Source organism: Haliotis rufescens, unplaced genomic scaffold (assembly GCF_023055435.1).
Source record: "Haliotis rufescens isolate VD_foot unplaced genomic scaffold, xgHalRufe1.0.p SCAF_4, whole genome shotgun sequence".
Lineage (NCBI taxonomy): Eukaryota > Metazoa > Mollusca > Gastropoda > Lepetellida > Haliotidae > Haliotis > Haliotis rufescens.
In genome coordinates, this window is record NW_025964112.1 from 20324331 (window position 1) to 20343615 (window position 19285).

The 19285-nt window shown below is 38.0% G+C and overlaps 1 protein-coding gene across 2 annotated transcripts in view; it reads left to right on the top strand.

The window, feature by feature from the left end:
- Nucleotides 1-19285, top strand: part of LOC124132136 (N-acetylglutamate synthase, mitochondrial-like) — a 32241-nt gene that overhangs the window by 2147 nt on the left and 10809 nt on the right. Inside the window, exons 2-9 of one of the 2 annotated variants that reach the window (XM_046495830.2) lie at nucleotides 838-1121; nucleotides 2595-2739; nucleotides 5201-5317; nucleotides 5558-5671; nucleotides 6414-6535; nucleotides 9084-9306; nucleotides 9839-9919; nucleotides 10409-10508. In XM_046495830.2, coding sequence (XP_046351786.1) covers nucleotides 862-1121; nucleotides 2595-2739; nucleotides 5201-5317; nucleotides 5558-5671; nucleotides 6414-6535; nucleotides 9084-9306; nucleotides 9839-9919; nucleotides 10409-10508 — 1162 coding nt within the window. In that variant the 5' untranslated portion in view covers nucleotides 838-861. The remainder of the gene's footprint in view (nucleotides 1-837; nucleotides 1122-2594; nucleotides 2740-5200; nucleotides 5318-5557; nucleotides 5672-6413; nucleotides 6536-9083; nucleotides 9307-9838; nucleotides 9920-10408; nucleotides 10509-19285) is intronic. The other variant, XM_046495831.2, reaches the window with a different exon arrangement.

Consider the following 19285-nt stretch of genomic DNA (forward strand, 5'->3'; position numbering starts at 1 on the left):
GTGTCATTGCCATTGACTGTAGGCTCATGAAATGGTGTCATTGCCATTGACTGTAGGCTCATGCAATGGTGTCATTGACATTGACTGGGGGCTCATGCAATGGTGTCATTGAAGTTGACTGTGGGCTCGTGCAATGGTGTCATTGAAGTTGACTGTGGGCTCGTGCAATGGTGTCATTGAAGTTGACTGTAGGCTCATGTAATGGTGTCATTGAAATTGACTGTGGGCTCATGCAATGGTGTCATTGCCATTGACTGTGGGCTCATGCAATGGTGTCATTGAAATTGACTGTAGGCTCATGCAATGGTGTCATTGCCATTGACTGTAGGCTCATGCAATGGTGTCATTGCCATTGACTGTAGGCTAATGCAATGGTGTCATTGCCATTGACTGTAGGCTCATGCAATGGTGTCATTGACATTGACTGTGGGCTCATGCAATGGTGTCATTGAAGTTGACTGTGGGCTCGTGCAATGGTGTCATTGAAGTTGACTGTGGGCTCGTGCAATGGTGTCATTGAAGTTGACTGTAGGCTCATGCAATGGTGTCATTGAAATTGACTGTGGGCTCATGCAATGGTGTCATTGAAGTTGACTGTAGGCTCATGCAATGGTGTCATTGAAATTAACTGTACAGCCAACGAATGGTGTCACTGAAATTGATTGCACACTCCTGCAAATCTTGATTGAAATGTACTCATTTAAAGATTCATCTGTTATTCTTGAGTTTGAATGTGTATTCAAATCTATTATAAATTCAGTGTTTAAACAACATTTTTCTCTCTAAGAATATGAACAAGAAAATGAAAGCAATCTTGCACATTTTATACTTTTCCAGCATTACACTTGCTGTCTGACCATCATGGCATTACCAGTGTCAAGCATCAAGGCAACCAAGGGGTCCATAGTTTCAGCCTTGACATACAGCTCAAAATGTTTTGTACCTGTGCAAAGCCAGAAGGGATACCATTGCTTTTCCAGATACTGTACCAAACCCATGAAGTACGTGAACCAATTTCTTCAGAGTTCAACAAATAGTACCATCAGTAAAATTTCCAGTCGAACTAAAGTGTCTGGAAATGTCCACTTGGGAAGTGATATCCAACAGACATCTTTGAGAAGGTAAGATATGTTATGGTAGAAAAGGAAAGTGTTTCATGGGTCGTGTTACATCTACTATCTAAAACTAAAACATCCACTATGTATAATGAAGAGATACAAGAAAAAATCTGGTCCTCATGAAAATACTACTTTAATAGTTCCTAAGTTTTCTTTTTGTTGCTAACCATTTTCTTCAGTGTGAAGTGAAAATGTTGTCTGTGAGACTTGCACTTGCCAAACATCCATACAGTTACAACCAAATGGAGTGAACAGATAGACCAAGGTCGTCTGTGGTGTAAACAATTACTTTAGAAACAATGCTTGAACCAACAGTGTAGTGTGCAATAATGAAAGCTTTATCAGTCAAATAACTTCGATAATTCTTGAGATGGCTAAGCCCTGTGAAGATCCAGGTTAGAATTGGTCTTCAGCAACCCATACATTTTCATCGTTCATGAAGGTAGATAACCTTTTTGTTTGGCAAAGTGGAAATGTCACATTTGAAAACAGTGGAAAACTAGCATAATTAGTAATTGTGCTATCCTACTCTTGCAAGAACTGTACTCCTGAAATGATCAAATATATGAGAATGGCTGAAATGAGTGAAAAGGTCAAATAAGTTGAGACTCTAAAGACCATCAGCAAGGCCTTTGACCCAAGATGATGTTTTTGACCATGTTTGTCTTTATCTGCATCACCTAAGAAAAAGCTTTGCTCATTTTCAGATGAAAGAAAGTTGCTTCTTGAAAACCTCTTATATCACCCCCTTTTCACATTTTAACCTCCATTAGTCTACATCTATTGTTGTCCAGTACATGGATTGAAATAAACAAAGTCTGGTTCTCATTCATACGAACACATGTGATAACTTTTGAAATGTTTTGCTCATTTCTTAAATCCTCTGGGTGAAAAAGGGCCCTCAGCAGTGACATTGACATTTTGACTATGTTCTTTCTGGCTAACTGCACAAAAGACTTCATCTAGTGAAGGCTAAGATCAGCATAGTATTTTCCAAAAAAAACAGTAGTGAGTGAGTGAGTTGTGTTTAACACCGCTTTTAAAAGTATTCAAGTTATATCACAGCGTGTCAGTTTAATGTGGGAGGAAAGCCCGAAGTGATGCAGGTCTCAGACTTCGGTGAAACCCACACGCATGGGTATGGTACTGACAAATCTAGAAACATAATCGGGGCGAACTGGGATTCGAACCCACAATCATAGATTTCTGGTGTGCCCAAGGAACGCAACTCTGCACAGCAAATTGCGGCGCCTTAGACGACTGGATCACCCATGCCCCCCAAAAAACAATAACACCAGCAAGAAAATTTATTGTTTTTTGGTAATTGTAAAAAGTGATTTATAGTTTCATGTTATTTCTTTTACCTTAAAATAGATATAAAAAACAAGTACATAAAACAAGTTATTAAGTTGGTCAGGGCTAAAATATATCCTTCATAATTCTCAAATTACACGTGTTGTGTGTCCACTCCAACAGCAAGAAACTGGAAACTCACACAAGTCTCCTGTCGGATCCCCGGGTACTTTGGGCATCACTGTCCACATGTTGGAGTCACCTGGACAAGTACAGTGGGACAGATGATCTGGAAAACATGCCTGATCTGAAGCGCTTCCTCAGTGAGGTAGGTCAACATGATGGATTCCTTAATAAAGACTGTCAACCTTCAAAATAAACTGAACAAATCCTGTTCTTTTACCATAAAACATATGAAAATGATATATGTTGAGTGTGCATTGGTTATATTTTCACATTTGCTAGTGTCATTATTCACCCGCAAGATGCTAAGCAAACAATGCCTCCATCAGTAAGCCAGGATGAGGGTTTTTTCTTCAGTGATGACTGACAGCTGGACAAGCTGTGAAGGATATGTGTCCTGTATTTTATAATATGCTATCTGAACAATGTCCCTATTTACCTTTTGACATTGACATTGTTGACAATGAAAGCAGGTTAAAAGAGTATAATCACATTGTCAGCCATGTTGAAGAGTGGCAATTTGTGAAACTTCCCAGATTATGGTGGAGAATGTCCAATCATCATTTCAATGAAGACAATGTAAATGTTTTACTAAAGAAGTAAAACTAAACTGTGCAGAAACCATCAGGAACTTTATATGAAGGATCATTTATATCCACAAAACACACATACACATTGAGCAGACAAAATGAATCTGCATGCATTTGTATGGTTTAATGTGATTAAACATATTTTAAGGAAATTAATTTGTTGTTAAATACAAAAACTATTGTGAAGAGTTTTGAGAAAAAAAACATGCTATGATCTAATTGTATTAGGTAGGTTTTGCCCCACCTGTTACTTCACATCCTTCTGTTTTCTCCTATTTTCCTCGGGTTCCCAGAGAACAAACGTTTGTGTAAACAAAAATAAATTACAGCCAATGGCTTTCCTTGTGTTGTAATGTCATTTTAAGCATTAGAATAATTGAAAGTCAAGTGAGCTTATGTCATAGACTGTTTGTCAAGCGTCAGTTGTGCATCATGCATTGGCCATCTTCTCTTTGGAAAATATTAAACCAATGAAGCTGAAACTTCATGTACTTCTTCCAACTATTGATGACACACCATATTTTTCAAGAAGTTTGAATCTGATTTTCAATTCGGCGGCCACGGCAGCTACAATGAAAGATCTATTTATATGCCATTACTGAGTCATTTTTAATTAGATTTGCTGCATGTGCAGTTAGTAATGGGGTTCAGCATGTGTGTTCTGTTGTTTTTTTTGCAATATTTAAACTTTTGACCTTGATTTGACCTTTCTCTTTGTCCATTCTGAATGCTGAAACAAGGCCTACTAATGGCCAGTACTCAGACCTTTTCTTTCAAAATGTTTTGTGATATTTTACACGTTGATCTTTATTTAACCTTTGCTTTTTGACCATGCTCCTAAGTTCTCTCAAAAGCGTTTCCTCCGATTGTAAACATAATCTCCTCAGTGACCACTGAACCAGTGAAGCTGAAACTTCACTTGCTTGTTCTCACAAATGATGTCACCTGAATATGTTTAAGAATTTCAAATTGCTGACAGCCTAACAAAGGATCTATTTATGGGGAACTTGGCCAATGTGGCTGAACATATATGTTCTGTTTTTTTTAGCAATGTTTGAAATTTGACCATACTGGAAGTTGAAACTTCTTATGACAGTTACCCAGGAGTTTCTTGTTAAAAATGTAATGAAAATTGGTATGTGTGTTGTTAGTAGTTGGGCTCAGTATATGTGTTCCATTTTTTGCGATATTTCAGATTTTGACCTCCATTAGCCCTTTGATCATGCGCATAAGTTCACCCAAAATGTAGTCTACCACACTTTAGATATCATCTCCTCAGAAACGAATAAAACTTTACATTAATGTGCTCACCAATGACATCACTTGAATTTGTTAAAGAGGTTTGAATTTTATTTCAATCTGGCAACCACAGCATTGAAAAATCTAGTTATGGCACATGTTCGGTGTGTTTCAAGAAAGGGAAGGATAAATATACAGCTTTAGTATACCAAACTAATTATTATGATATGGATGATCTTGACCTAAGTTTTCTAAATTGAGAAAAAACGACAAACTTTTACTTCAAGACCTTTTGTTTGGAAATTAATGACAATAATGCTAAAGTCCACCATGACAAAATTATTTATGAAATTTTTAATCCTTGTTTCGAAATCATAGTAAAAGGAATGCATATGGCAAAATATGCCTGTTTTTCTTTGAAACAGATCCTTCCAATGACAGAAGTTTTAATTACATATTTGTAATGAGTAACAGAGTGTTTTAGTACCTGCACTCTCAGCATGATTTGCATCAGGAAAGACAATGAAGTCTTCTGATACTTTCATTGACTGAAGATACACAGCCTAGTTGATAAACGTTTGTGTTGGAAAGGATGAGTAACAAGTTTTAAAGTAACAGTACAGGATTGTTATGGCCTGGCAAGTTATGAACCTGACTATTTTAAGGAGCTTGGTTCCTGGTGCTTCCAGAACAATAGGAGCTGAACACAGTTAAGCTGGAAGTGTCATTCTTGTGGCATAGTTTACAGTTTGTTGGCTTCAACTTGATATTCTTCAGGTTGGGACTGACCCCAGAGAAGCCCGCTACTGGCTGAAACAATTCACCACTTCAGAACCAAAGAAACCTTTTGCAATTGTCCAGGTCGACCCGGAAATCTTTATGGATAAAAAACAGGTATTTGGAAAAACAACAACTGACTTTGAACCACAGCTTTTGAACAGGAAAAATAATGCACCCTCATGCAGTCTTTGTTGAAATTTGGAATCGGCATTTACCTTCAGTAGGAAGGAATATCAAGTGATTTTCATTCTGTAATCTTTCTCAAGTTTTACCTCTGAAATTAGTCATATGATGTTCAAGATGTATTGTTCTAAAATGAAAAGAAGTTTTGACTTTCTTCTTGGCACATTTCAGCTAGATCACCTGACATCATGTCTGTCTTTCCTTCAACGGAACAGCATGCGACCTGCTGTTGTCTGTGGCAGCCATATTGCATCTGGCCATCGGTTCCCTCTGGAGGAGCTCCAGGTGATCAATCTTGGTCATGTCTTTCTGTTGCATACATGTCAACGCTTTATGTAAGCCAGTGCATGAGAAGTACTAGTCAAAGCCATGTGTTTACTTTAAGTGCACATTTAAGTAGATAAGATGAAGTTGTTAGTCGGCATGTGGTGGACTAGGGTCCCTGGGTGATGTCCCTTTGAAATTTGTCAGTTTAAGAGTTGTCTTGTTTGTTTTAGAGGGGTTGAGCAGGAGATTTTGATCTATCTGTTTGGTTTGAAATAGAAGAGTTTATAAAAACAGAAAGGACATCACACACCCTATTGCTTTGTAGGCAATGTGGGGATTCTGGGTGAAACTTGGTTCCTAGCAATAGATGTTGTAGTGAGACTCGGGGACTCATTTGATGGTGGATCAATGTTACGTGACGGTGTGGATGGCTGCTAATTATATCACTGGAGTATTTACAGACCATCTTGATAATGCTGGAATAGTGCAGCGTTAAAATAAAAAAAACAACTATATACATTGCTGATTTAAAATTTGAGTCACATATGATAGGTTAAATTTGAAATTCCGAAAAGAAATATTTCTCTGCTGAGTGTTGTTGAGAAGGGAGAAAATCCTTTGATGTTCAGTTAAAAAAGGTATATTACTCTGTTGTTATTTTTTGATAGGGGATACAACTCTTTCCTGTAAAATGTTAAAAAGGGAAATAGAATATCACATTAGACCAGCTCTTACTAAGTGTAACTGATTTCTGTTTCAGAGACTGAAGACACAGGCTGTGATGTATAGCACTGTGCTGGCCAGTATGCTGGAGGCCAACAGAGTGCACTGTCGCCCACTGTTCATGGGGAGTCACATCATCCAAGCTGAGAGAGCTAATGGGTAGGTACTGAATGGTTTAAATCACTGCAGGTCAGATATTCTAAGGGACCAACTATTTGATATTTTTTTACATTTGTGAGCAACTCGTGCCATTCAGGTTCAAGCTGAATGGAGACTTGTGCTGCTCTCACAGCACTTGCTTACTCATGTTGAAAAGTATTTAACCTGTCTGACGTACACATATCATTTTGCTACACAGTATGTTTAGCATGAAATTAGGGACCATTTTCTTTGATGAAAATCAACTTATTTATACAAATCTTTTGCTTGTAAAATAATATTTTAAATTTTAAAATGAGATGAAAAATGCTGATATTATGAAGGTGTTTTTTTAATTTCTACAATGAATCTCTTTGAATTATTCTATACTTCCCCAAGAAAGAAACGCAAAGCCCAAATCGGTGACAATATGTAGAGACATTTAATTTGATAAAGAAAAATGCGACAAGGATGAAAGTTTACAAGACGGATCATACAGTGGTTAAGGTCAAAACACAAGGATGTGAATGTCACATGTTGAAGGTCAAGGTCATGAAGATGTCAATATCTTGTATGGCCACCATTGGCAACCAGAACAGCTTGGCATCTCCTTTCCATGGAAGCCACAAGGGCCTGAATCACGCGTTGGGGAATTGTAGCCCATTCTGCCTGAAGTGCTTGTGCCAACTGTTGCAGAGTCTGTGGCTGACGTTGACGCACACGTCTGTCCGACTCGTCCCACAAGTGTTCTATCGGATTCAAATCCAGGGATCTTGAGGGCCAAGGCAGAACCTGGATGTTGTTAGCCCGCAGGAAAGCTGTGGTGAGATGTGCTGTATGGGGCCGGATGCTGAAACAGGAGGTTGGCGGTATGCGTGATGGGTACGACGTGAGGCCTCAGGATCTCGTTGATGTACAGCTGAGCTGTTAAGTTGCCCTGGACATGGACAAGGTCAGTTCTGCCAGTATGCGAGATGGCTGCCAACATCATTACACTACCACCACCGAATCTGTCGACCTGTTGAATACATCATGGTGCAAAACGCTGTCCCTGACGTCGGTACACACAAGTTCTTCCATCTGAACGATACAGCCAGAAACGGGACTCGTCGCTGTACCACACCCTCCTCCAACAAAGTTGCTGCCATACCCTGTGTGCTTGACACCACTGACGTCAATTTTGACGGTGCTGTGCCGTTAAAACGACCCCACGATGGGGACGTCTTGCCCTAAGTCCTGCTTCTCGTAATCGGTTCCTGTTTGGGCTGATATCCTGCACATACCCGGAATGTTGGATGCCGTAGAGGATGCGGTTGTGGCTCTGTCCCGGAGATGACGTAACCGGATGTGTCGGTCCTACCCCCTGGTGGTCACTCGTGGTCTACCTGATCTGGGACGGTCACGTGTTGTTCCTTGATATTGATATCTGTCCCACAGTCTTGTTATGGTGCTTGGCAACACGTTCAACACCCTGGCTACTGCAGATCGTGAATTACCAGCTTCCAATCTGCCTATTGCGTTGTTTCTCTCTGCTTCGCGGAGTCTTGGCATTGTTCTGCATTAAAGTGCGAGTCAACAACAATTGCCACTCGAGTGAAAACCCTGCGCTTTTAATGCCTATGGAACCATGTTACACGTGCAGTGAATGGGTGTGTTTTGGTGACATGGTTAGCACTTGGCTGTGTTTTGGTCAATTTTGCATGTTTTTCTCCCTGAAAACATCTGAATCAAATTTCCATCTCATTCTTCATGGCATTTTGTACCCATAACACTACATCTCCCAAATCTTTCCTGAAAACACCAACATCATCTATAATACTATTTCAGTAACCATTTTTATCCCTTTTGCGTTCTTTTTTTGGGGAGTATATTAAGAGTCACAATTATGATTTTTCCTTTTCCGTGCTTGAAGTCGCAATTTGAAACTTATTTATGTCACAACTGCTTTAACGAATAGTAAGCAAATTTATATGTGTTCATTCTTATCAAATAAAGTTAAGACATGCATACAAGCTACCTACATACAAACTGTGTGCTGGATATGAGAAACTACAGCTTTGCTACAGTTGGTATTAAACTGACCAAATTGTATGGAATGATACAGCAAGGAATGTGCCTTGCAGTGTGGAACACACAATCTATACATTTCCCAATTTTTTTTAACAAACGCATATTGCCATGATGTATTTTAAAAATAATAAGGACAATATTGATCAAAGTAACCCATCCTGCTGAGTATTCTGATTGGCTTGAGCCATTTCGACTCATGGCGGGGGGAAGAACTGTCTTGTAGGTTACGGAAATATGTGACTGATAAAGAATGATTTGGGGAGAGCTGTGCTCAAACCCTCTAGTGTCAAATCAACAACTGAGAGTTATTTCTCCTGATAGCCCCATGTGTGAAAAGATGATGCAGGGTAGATATATTCCTTGCAGATTTATCTCCTCTGTACCTTTTAACCCTTTAAGCCATACTTATACTGCTCAGTGCTGAATTTAATCAAAACACTACAATGACAGGAAAATCACTTCTTTGTAACTGTTCATCTTCACAATAATTTTATTGCAGTGCCAACTATTGTGGGACTCTGTGTAACATCAACACAGAGATCATTGAGTGGTGTCTGCAGACAAAACACATTCCAATAATTCTGTCATTTGGAGAGACTTCTACTGGCCAAATTGTGGCGCTGGACTTGTGGAGTGTAACGGAGGGGTTGGCTAAGGCTCTCCAGCCACTGAAGGTCATCAAGGTCAACGCTTGTGGAGGCTTTGTTGATGAAGTTGGATCTGTGAGTACTGGAGCCCTTCATTGGAATAGATGGATGTGAAACAATATTTTTATTATGTCTTAAAGCCAGACATTTTTTTGTTTCCACATTTTCTTGGTCAATATCCAAAGAGGCAGGATGCAAAATGAGAAAAATATAAGAATATTGCTAGGGTTGACTTGAAAGGATGAATAAAGATCCTTGAAATGAAAGTTGTGAACAAAACCAAAGGTTTCAGTAAAAGCAAATTATTTAAACCAAACACAGCCATTTGAATTTTTTTCTAGCACTGAAACGTTAGAGTTAGGTATGATCATGGTCTTCTGTGGTAGGAGAGTATTCAAGTTTTTGCGTTGTATCTTTGAACCCCTTTTCAATTAAGCCTGCTGGTGAGGTTAAACTCTTTGAAAGACAGATTTGTTGAAATAATCACATTATGACTGTTTAGATTTTCAAATAAGTTTGAATACATTTGTTATTCAGGCAGTCATACACTTTATAGCGTAAAACAACAACCAGACAAGTGATATACCTTGTGTGCCTGACATTGCAGATAGTGGCAAATATCCATCTACCAGTGGACCTGGAAACGTCTGGTGACAAGCCCTGGTGTACGCCTGTCATCAGATCGAGTGTAAGAGTTGTATTCCTTGTGTATTAGTTGCATATATTTATTTCATAATAAAAATAACAATAATACTGAAATTGGGATCGTACCCTGGTTTGCTGCCAGGAATACAGCCCTTCTGACAATCTGGGTAATGCAAAAGGCTGCAGTGTTGGGGGTCTTCACATTGTCTGAAAACTTCTGGGTGGGTTTGACTAGGCAGCGCTTCCTGGGAGAAGACCCATTCGCTGTCTCGCATGGGCTACGTGTGGAGAGGGCAAGGGCCCTGAGCTGATGATGAGCCTACCCAGCCTGACTGTGCCAGTATCATCCAACCCTCTTTGCTGCATTTATTTATTTTAATCTGAATAATAATAATAATAATCCTTTTCCAAAATGAGTGGTTTAATTTACATCTGGTATCTGGTAGAAATCATTCATGTAAAATACCTGCAGTAAAGGTGTATTACAGGAAGAGGCATATAAGTATAGTCAAGCTTGAGGATATATTTTCAGATAGAGCGGATATACAAATTGTTGTACAACATGCCGAGGGAGAGCTCAGTCGTCATCACCGCTGTAGACAAGATGTTGAAAGAGCTCTTCACTCACAGAGGTAATGTAGTGTACACTTTAACATTAACACTTTGCAATGCATCCTGGGTAACTGCAGCCCATGTCGGGTTTCCTGGGAAGAAAAGGGTCCCAGAATCCCAAGCTTGTTGAGGATAATTAAATGGATGAAGCTGTCAGGCTTGGTGATTGTGTTTCCTTGTACCTCGATGACACTATAATTTGTTCAGGATCAAGAGGGTTACTTTGTGTTTTAGGTGTCTCACGTTTATACCACGAGGCGGTGGCAAAATCCATGTGCAGACTGCCTTGTTCGTGGCAGGGTATTAGGTATTTTTTCTCCTCTGAGAAATTTATTTTCCACATAGGCGGGATACAGAGTATTTTATCAAGAACACGTGTACCGATCAGATCTCATCATTCTGACATGGAGGTATGATAATGGCAGTTATTCGAAACCAATGGGCTTTTGAAGTTTCCCATCTTCAACACTATTCAAGGAGACTATTTCTCAAAATCTTTTTGGTCAGATGTGAAAAGAAAAAAAAGAAAAAAGAAATTGCAAAACAATATTATAGTGGCGTAAAAAACAAAACAATCATGACCAGTTTTACAACAATCAGAGCAATACATTTTGAATCCAGTAAGCAACTATAACAATGATTACACATACTCTCATTCATTAAAAATCTGCTGTGTGCCGAGACACTATTATTTTGTGTTCTAGTGAAATTCATTAAAAGACATATATCTCCACATTTGTGAGATTTAAGGTCATTGGATATATAAAACCAAATGTCTTTACTTGAAAAAACAACAGATAACAGTTACATTCATTTGGTCCCGGATACATCCTGCTCTATTGATCACCATTTGACTCCTGGTAATTAGAAATGTTCAGTCAAAACTACCGATAAGAACATACATTTTCAGAGTCCATGAAGTCATTTTACATAGACAGATTGGTTGTGTCGCAAGACAGGAAGTTAACTAGACAGGACGTAATTGCACGGTCAGTCAGTTGATGGATGCTTCTTACCGACTGCAAGTGATGAATTTATCAATACACAGACGGGTTTATCAATGGGACTGCACTGTATCACCAGTATACTGCAATACGATTTTCAAACGATACATATTGCAATAGGTTTTCTATGTAAAAAAATATAACAAGTTTCATTTAGATTACTATCTATTGTTTAACCTAAACTCTACAAAGAACCTCATTGATTTTTCACAAATGATTTCCCTTTGAAATTGTTTGACAAAATGGTGGAAACGTAGACTTGATTTTTCTCTTACATTGTTATCTACCCTGTTATCCATGCTGAGTAATATTTACTTTCATATGTAGAAAATAGGATCTGCATGTACAATCAGTGTTAATCAACTTCAAATATATCGCAATACAAACATTTTGCCAACATTTATCAAAAGAGAAATTTATATATATTTCATGTGTATTTGTTTGTGTACACTACTGCCTAAAAGTTCATTCCCCTAACACGCGTTGAGAACGCGTGTAACACGCATGTGACACGGGTGCTCAACGGGTTGCACACGCGATTCACACCCGTTGCACACCCGTGTCCAACGGGTGTGAATCGCGTGTGCAACCCGTTGCACACGCGTGTGCCACGCGTGTAACACGGGACCGGGTTCCAGTTGAAGTTGACAAATTTATCAAATGAATAGTGAAATAAAACAAAACAGTGAGATGTGAAATTTGAGTTAATGAGCGGCCATTGAGCTGTGTTCACCAGACCGTAAATACAAGGTCGGCCCATCTTAATTAGTGTTCGGTTGCTAGACTTTTATGGCATGAACCATTCCACTAGGGTCCAGTCTAGCCGTTGTGGCTAGCCGACAGTAGAACAGTAGTGAATTTAGATGCGAGTTTATTGCTAAGAAACCCCCGTGTTGACACGATTGTCGCGGGTTGGTAAATGTTCGCCATTAATAAAGTAATTGTTTGTGGATTGCGAACATATTCACTTGCCCACACGAGTCATTCCATTTGATTGCAAATATAACGTTTTTCGTTCGCCAAATTTATGCTTTAGACAGTTCAATTATGACATAGCCGTCACCACTACTAATGTCTCATTATTTCACGTAGGAATATGTCCCATTTCCCCACACCCAACTTTCTGTGTGTGTATTTTGAAAAATAAATAAAAGAAGGTTTTGTGTGGGACACTTTTATACTAATTATAAGAGGATGTTGTAAATGAATATGAACAGCCATGCTGTCTGACAGTTGATAAAATTTGAGATCTTCACAATCACCGGGTGTGACCATGTAGACAGAATCTCGTTAGGGTTTGTGATTTTTACATTTGCCCAATTACCATAGTGAGTATTGCTGGGGATACCAAACGTAACAGTTTATTATTAGAGGTTGTGAGTACCTATACCACGTAGATAGGATATCTTTAGGATTTTAATCCTTCTTTGAGAGGCATTTAGAAGTTGGAGTACTACGTTAGGATAAGATTTATGGGTGACTTTAATCCTTTCTTTCTCTGTGGGTAATCCTTTCACGTTCATTTGAGGAAGTCACTCAACCAGGTCATGACAGGTCGTGAGTTTACTTACTAACTACTGTGAGCGTTTTTGGCATGACATCTTTTCTTGTATAAACATAGAAACGATGCTCACTCACTCACTGTTAATCTTCTGCAGTTTGCTGGCAAAGTGGGGAAAAACCTCAGTGTCAAAGACGATCAAACTTAGTTCGAATCCTTGTTTATATGTGACATCTCCCAAAAAAATCCTAATACTTACCGACTCCCTAAGTGGACTGCAAGCCCTCCAAAACAAAAATACCAAAAACCGACCTAAATTAATAAATCAAATACTTAAAAGCTCCAACGACCTAACTAAGGCAGGCAAACAAATAACCTTCTTGTGGATACCCGCCCACGTAGGAATATACGGTAATGAAAACGCCGATAAAGCAGCTAAACTATCCCTCAAAATCCCAGAAATAAGCTTAAACTTACCTATCTCAAAATCAGAAATTAAAAGTGTAAACAAGCAAAAAATCACAAAAAAATGGCATAACCTATATCTAAACTCAAATAGCCAAATCAAAAAAGTGCTCAGCAAACCACTAACCAAACCCAAAATTCTCCATCCATCCAAAAAAATCGACAGAGTAATCACTAAACTCCAAACAGGACACACCAACCTAAATAACCACCTAAAAAAAATTAAAAAACACACTTCAGGTAACTGCCCACACTGCAAACAACCAGAAACCCCAGAACACGCACTCATCCACTGCACACACTACCTAACACATCGAACCGCATTACAAACCACCCTCAATCTAAACAAGGCTCTAACTCTAGAAACAATACTAAACCCACAAAATAAACTAGAAAACTTCAAGGCCTTAGGCGTATTCTTAATAAAAACGGAACTAATAAAACGCATCTAAAAACACAATAACCTACCAAATCAAAATCACATAAACAAACAAACATCCACCATACCCAGCTCCCTTAGTTCTCCTCCCCAATCCCATCGGCATCTATTCCAAATCTCAAAATTCCCAAATTCTATATAAGCAACCCCTAAAACCCCCCTCTTGGGTTGCACAGACCACCTTCGCCCCTTTCGGAAACACATTAAATGGCCTGGCCGGGCCCGTGTGCGAAATACGCATCAGTCGGAAAGCGCACGTTAAATCTCCAAAGTAAGTAAGTAAGTTTGGGGACATTTTCATAAACTTGGCAAGTGATGATGAATTTTAATATTAATATTATTATAGTTTATGAAATTGTTAATAAAACTTTAATAAAATTGTGCTTCACTCTCACGAAAAATATATTGTCTGTGAGTAAATTTATTTGTCACGTTACATCGGCATTTTTCAGTGATATTGGGACTACATGAAACATGGCTGGTTTTACATTTCTGATACAGGTGCTTGACTGACTGAGTAGTTCATGATCAATAAGATATGTTTAAATCAGTCAAGTTTGCAACAATAGATGAATAAGTTGATACATTTGGACCGCAGTTACCGATTAACAACTTAAGACATAGAGACAGGGAGGAGATATATAACCAAACCTATGATCCTGTTGAGACAGTTGACAGTTAGAACGTTGGATTAAACGACAGTAACTAATTTGAACATTCCCCAGTTATATCATAAAATACATCATAACTCATAACAGTCCGAGAGACAGCTTCCAGGCATATACTAGTATTGAAGGGACAATCGCTTTTGACAGTTTAAAAATAAACTCACCTTAAGGTGCTTGGCAAATCAAAACTGACCTCCCTGAATATGTTGTTTAGGTTTGACAGCAACTATCCTTGTGGATTTCAGAGATAGACATGATTGGTTAGCTAGATGTTATTACAATAAGCGAAAATGTCTTAAAAGTCCACAGTTGGTTTAATAGTACAAAAAGTGTGTTATAGATCTATCAACGTTTTCTTTTATTGAACATAATATTTGCACTATATTGCTGTAAGCTGTAAATAATCTAGCCTCCCCATGTACGTAACTTACATATATTTATGTATTGCCAGAACAGCAAATAGAGTTCTGGTAGATAGGTACCTCGGAGATATAACGTGCGCTTTCCGACTTAAGCCTATCTCGCACACGGGGAAGCACTTGTACTATTAGGGTAAAAAAGGGTAATGATTAAATAAAGAAGTGCAACCCTATATTTTCTATATATATTTGTAGATATGAAGCATTCTAGTTAATTGTGGATGCATTGGGCAGACAGAATTGTGTTTATTTCCAGGCCATCCTGATCGTCGTTTACTACTATAAGGTGTATGGTTGGAGGCAAGATCAAAGGCGCCGCACAGCATTTATTAGATAACAGACGGGGTCGTCCGTTTCGCTTTGAACAACGACCCCACCTGTCTGTAGGAGTTATATAATCGGTGCGCAAATAATTGTGTCAAGTCCACTGCCGGGCTGATGCGGTGTCAGTGTCAGCGATGAACATGAATGCTCAAATTATAGACTTGTAGCACTCACAAGTTGCTTAGCCAAATTATTTGAAAAGTGTATATTCAATTCTCTGATAACAGGAAATATAACCTTAGAAAAAGATTCAACATACAAACAATCAAATGTAGAACACAGTCCTATGCTTATTATCATTTCTTCTGGATATGATCAACCTGCGGCACCCTCTATCCGATGAAGTAACTAATGCTCGCTCATTAAAAGAAATCAAATCCTTAATTAATCGTTCTGATGCAATTATTAATACTTTTGACTTCAAATATTTTCATAGATCATGCCAAATTGTCCACTGTCGCCTTAGGCTCGGCTGCATTGACTTAAACGCTGATAAGTTTAGACGACATGTATCAGACATACCAGACTGCACTTGTGGATATCACCTTGAAGATGCAATTCACTTTTTCTATAACTGTTAAAAAATACGATAATATCAGAAACACTGAGTATTTCTACACACATCGGTATGGTCTAAAAATTATATTACATGGCAGTAGTTAAGCAGTTCTACAAACATGACTCTTCTTAAATCAGTTGTCAAAAGCAAAAGGTTTGAGTAGCTTAATTTTATGCATGTAGTAAAGGAAAACTGCATTACCTTATTTCAAAGACACCACTTGCTTGCTTTCATTTGTGCATTTTGTATGTTTATGTTCATCACTCTCTTATATATATCCAGCTGTTGTTAAGTTGTTACCTGGAGAGGTATTACATAAGCATGTTTTGCTTGTTTACCGATCCAGATTTCTTTTGAAATAAAAATACGTTTAAGCCAACACAGCTAACCGTAAAACACATGATTGTAAACTATTCCAAAAGGGGCACTAATCTCTGGCTTCTTCTCGGCTGTCGGACTCAAACTCATTTATTCTTAGAATAACATGACATACAATTATCTACAATTTTTATGATGTACAATTTAATAAAAATAGGATACGTGGATACTAATACAATTTACCAATTGTATTGTACACATTGTTAAGGAATTTAGATAGGCCTTTAAGATTTCTTACACTGTTAGTGGTCATAATTTTCTTAAATGTTTGGAAACTTAAGATATTGCTTATTTAAGAGTTCATATCGCCGTTGGTGAAAAGCTTCACATCGGAATATATAATGCAATTCATCTCCCACGGCGATAGAATCACAGAGTGGACACTGGTTGTCTTCCCTGGGAATGTTCAGCCATCGACCAGTTTCAACTGGTACTCCTTGGTTAGAAAGTTCTGACTTTTAGTATTGGGAGAAATATTGATTTTGAGAGCAGTAGATATTTCGCAAATGAAGGTTGATTCTTCAGGTAACACGACCTTTGGATTTCCGCTTGGGCTTACTAGCTGCCGTGAGTCAATTTGCTCGTTAACGCAACCGAGCGTGACAAGAGACTGGGCTACCAGTCTGCAGTCCGTGATCTATGAAGATTTCAACAAAGGGCGCATGGTAATTAATTTCTTCAGCCTAAACAAACAGACAAATAACGGCGAAAGCTCATCGGATGTCGTCATTTGGAAATACCCCTGATTGTTACAGTTTGATAATAAAAAAGTATCCCTGAGTGAAAGCATTTGCGGATTTCGGATTGCGTGGATGATACAATTACTACTCCCTTGTTGTCATCCACATTTTCTGGTATAACCCTACACTTCTGTATTTGTCGTAATTCACTTGCTGCTCAGTTAATGAATTTATAACATGTATACTTAGTTGTAGCACCACTCAGATTACCCGATAAAGGTTCAAATTTGGTCTTTCTTGTACCTGGGGTAATTATTTAATCTAAATCCAGGTTTGAAGTGAGGTGGAATGTGAGTTATGCACGTCGCAGCCCAGCAAGTGATGTATGATCAGTTGCTTTACTTTTTTTGTAAATCAACTGATCATTCCCAGACATCAAAGGATCAACAGGAAATACGTTGATTGATTAATTACTGTTATCTTGCACAGTGGATATGTCAAAAGTAAGTGTTTACATGTGAAGGTAGGGTTACTAAACCTAGGGAATACTCATATCATGGCGTGAAGTACAGATGTAAAAACAACATACTTTGTTCAAAGGGTAACCGATAATACACTGACTGGTTGTTCATTGTTATCTAACTCAATGTATGTTTTTAAGAACCGTGGACATTATAAAAATAGTTGTCACGTGGGCTTTCTCAGCTAACTTGGCAGCTATGTGAAACAATTGAAACAAAATAAGTGATCAGTTAAGAAACAAACACGGGTTATACTATTCGATACATTTGAATAACGTTTAAAAACGATATATTTAAATATTTTCATATATTTCATATATATTCCAAATATTGTTTCCAAATAACTATTATTAAAGTATTTGATTCTCACATAGACATTTTACATCGAATAAGTATTTTTGTACAGCTGCAGACGCAATGGATATTGTTCCTGTATGTTGATATTCCCGGATACATTATAACTTTGGTAGGTTGTTATAATGATATTTGCATTTTGTTTTCATTCATTCGCTGCAGCTTTGAACAGAATCATTCTTGTTCCTTTCCGTTTAAGTGGGAAGTTTTTCGATGCGCGATAGACGGTGTTTTCACAAGTATTTTCTTTTGTAAGCGTGTATATGTTACAGTCAATGTGTAAAATATGATTCACTCAGGCAATTTATTAAATATCTAAATATTTCAGTCATTTTACAAATTGACTGAATAATCCATTCATTTATTTAACCGACTGACTAAAAATGATAAAGACGACCAAGAGAGCTTAAACACATCACAATATATTAATTATGCTAAGAAAAGAAGCCAAACAATACAGAACTGTACTTGGTGATGGTATTAAACATAAACAAATATTTGGAATTAGTTATCATATTAATAAAGATGGACATATTTTTCAGTTAATTTGTAAAATAAAATGAATATTTAGGCATTTTAATACATTTCCTTAGTGAAATCTGTTTACATTTTGAATGTAAACATATACACACGGTAAAATAAGCAATGTTCAGATGAAATATTTACTCTGTGTTGCAAGTCAAAATAGTGTACACGAAGATCGCACAATTACCAAGCAAGTGACTTATCAAAACTGCATCACCATTACCGATGCTCCCCACAAATATACCTACATTTCAAAAACTGTATTTCATTTTTGTTGATCAGTGTGACCATACGTCCTTCTACTTTCAATTAAAATGCGCTTACGAATGGCGAGCACAGGTCGCGAACAAGTCTAGATTTCTGCTATATCATCCGGGTACTCACTGGGAAAATACAGTAATGCACAGGTAACAACTACTCCCGCGGAATTGCTTTAGATCAGTGTCCTTTGTACGTTGAAATACTATATATTGTGAAAGACAAAATGATGTATCAAGGATCAAGCAGAAGATACATTGACCGTTGCGCTGGGAGTTTATTCAACAGACCGTGAAAATAACACTGCTGTATCTTATTATTTATTTTAGATGATGCAGGCAAAGCTCACTTCTCCTGGCGGCCATTATCAAACGGCCAGCTAAAACACAACCCCGCGCTTACGTCTACAGGTCTCTTCCTGTAGTACGGTAATTAGTATTCTCTCCCTCAAGTGTATCCTCAATGATATAACCCACCCTCATTAATTACATGCTGCTCTTTTCCAGCCTCACGGCTATGGAGCTGTGATAAAGAGTCAAAGTCATCATAAAGTAATTAGGGTCCAATAAAAACAATGCGCCGCCAAACCTCATACATATTATCACTGAAAGTCGTACTACAGACGGTTAATGTCAAATCACAATAAAAGCATTTCAATTGCAATAACATGTTCCAGGACCATGTATTCTCTTAACACCATCG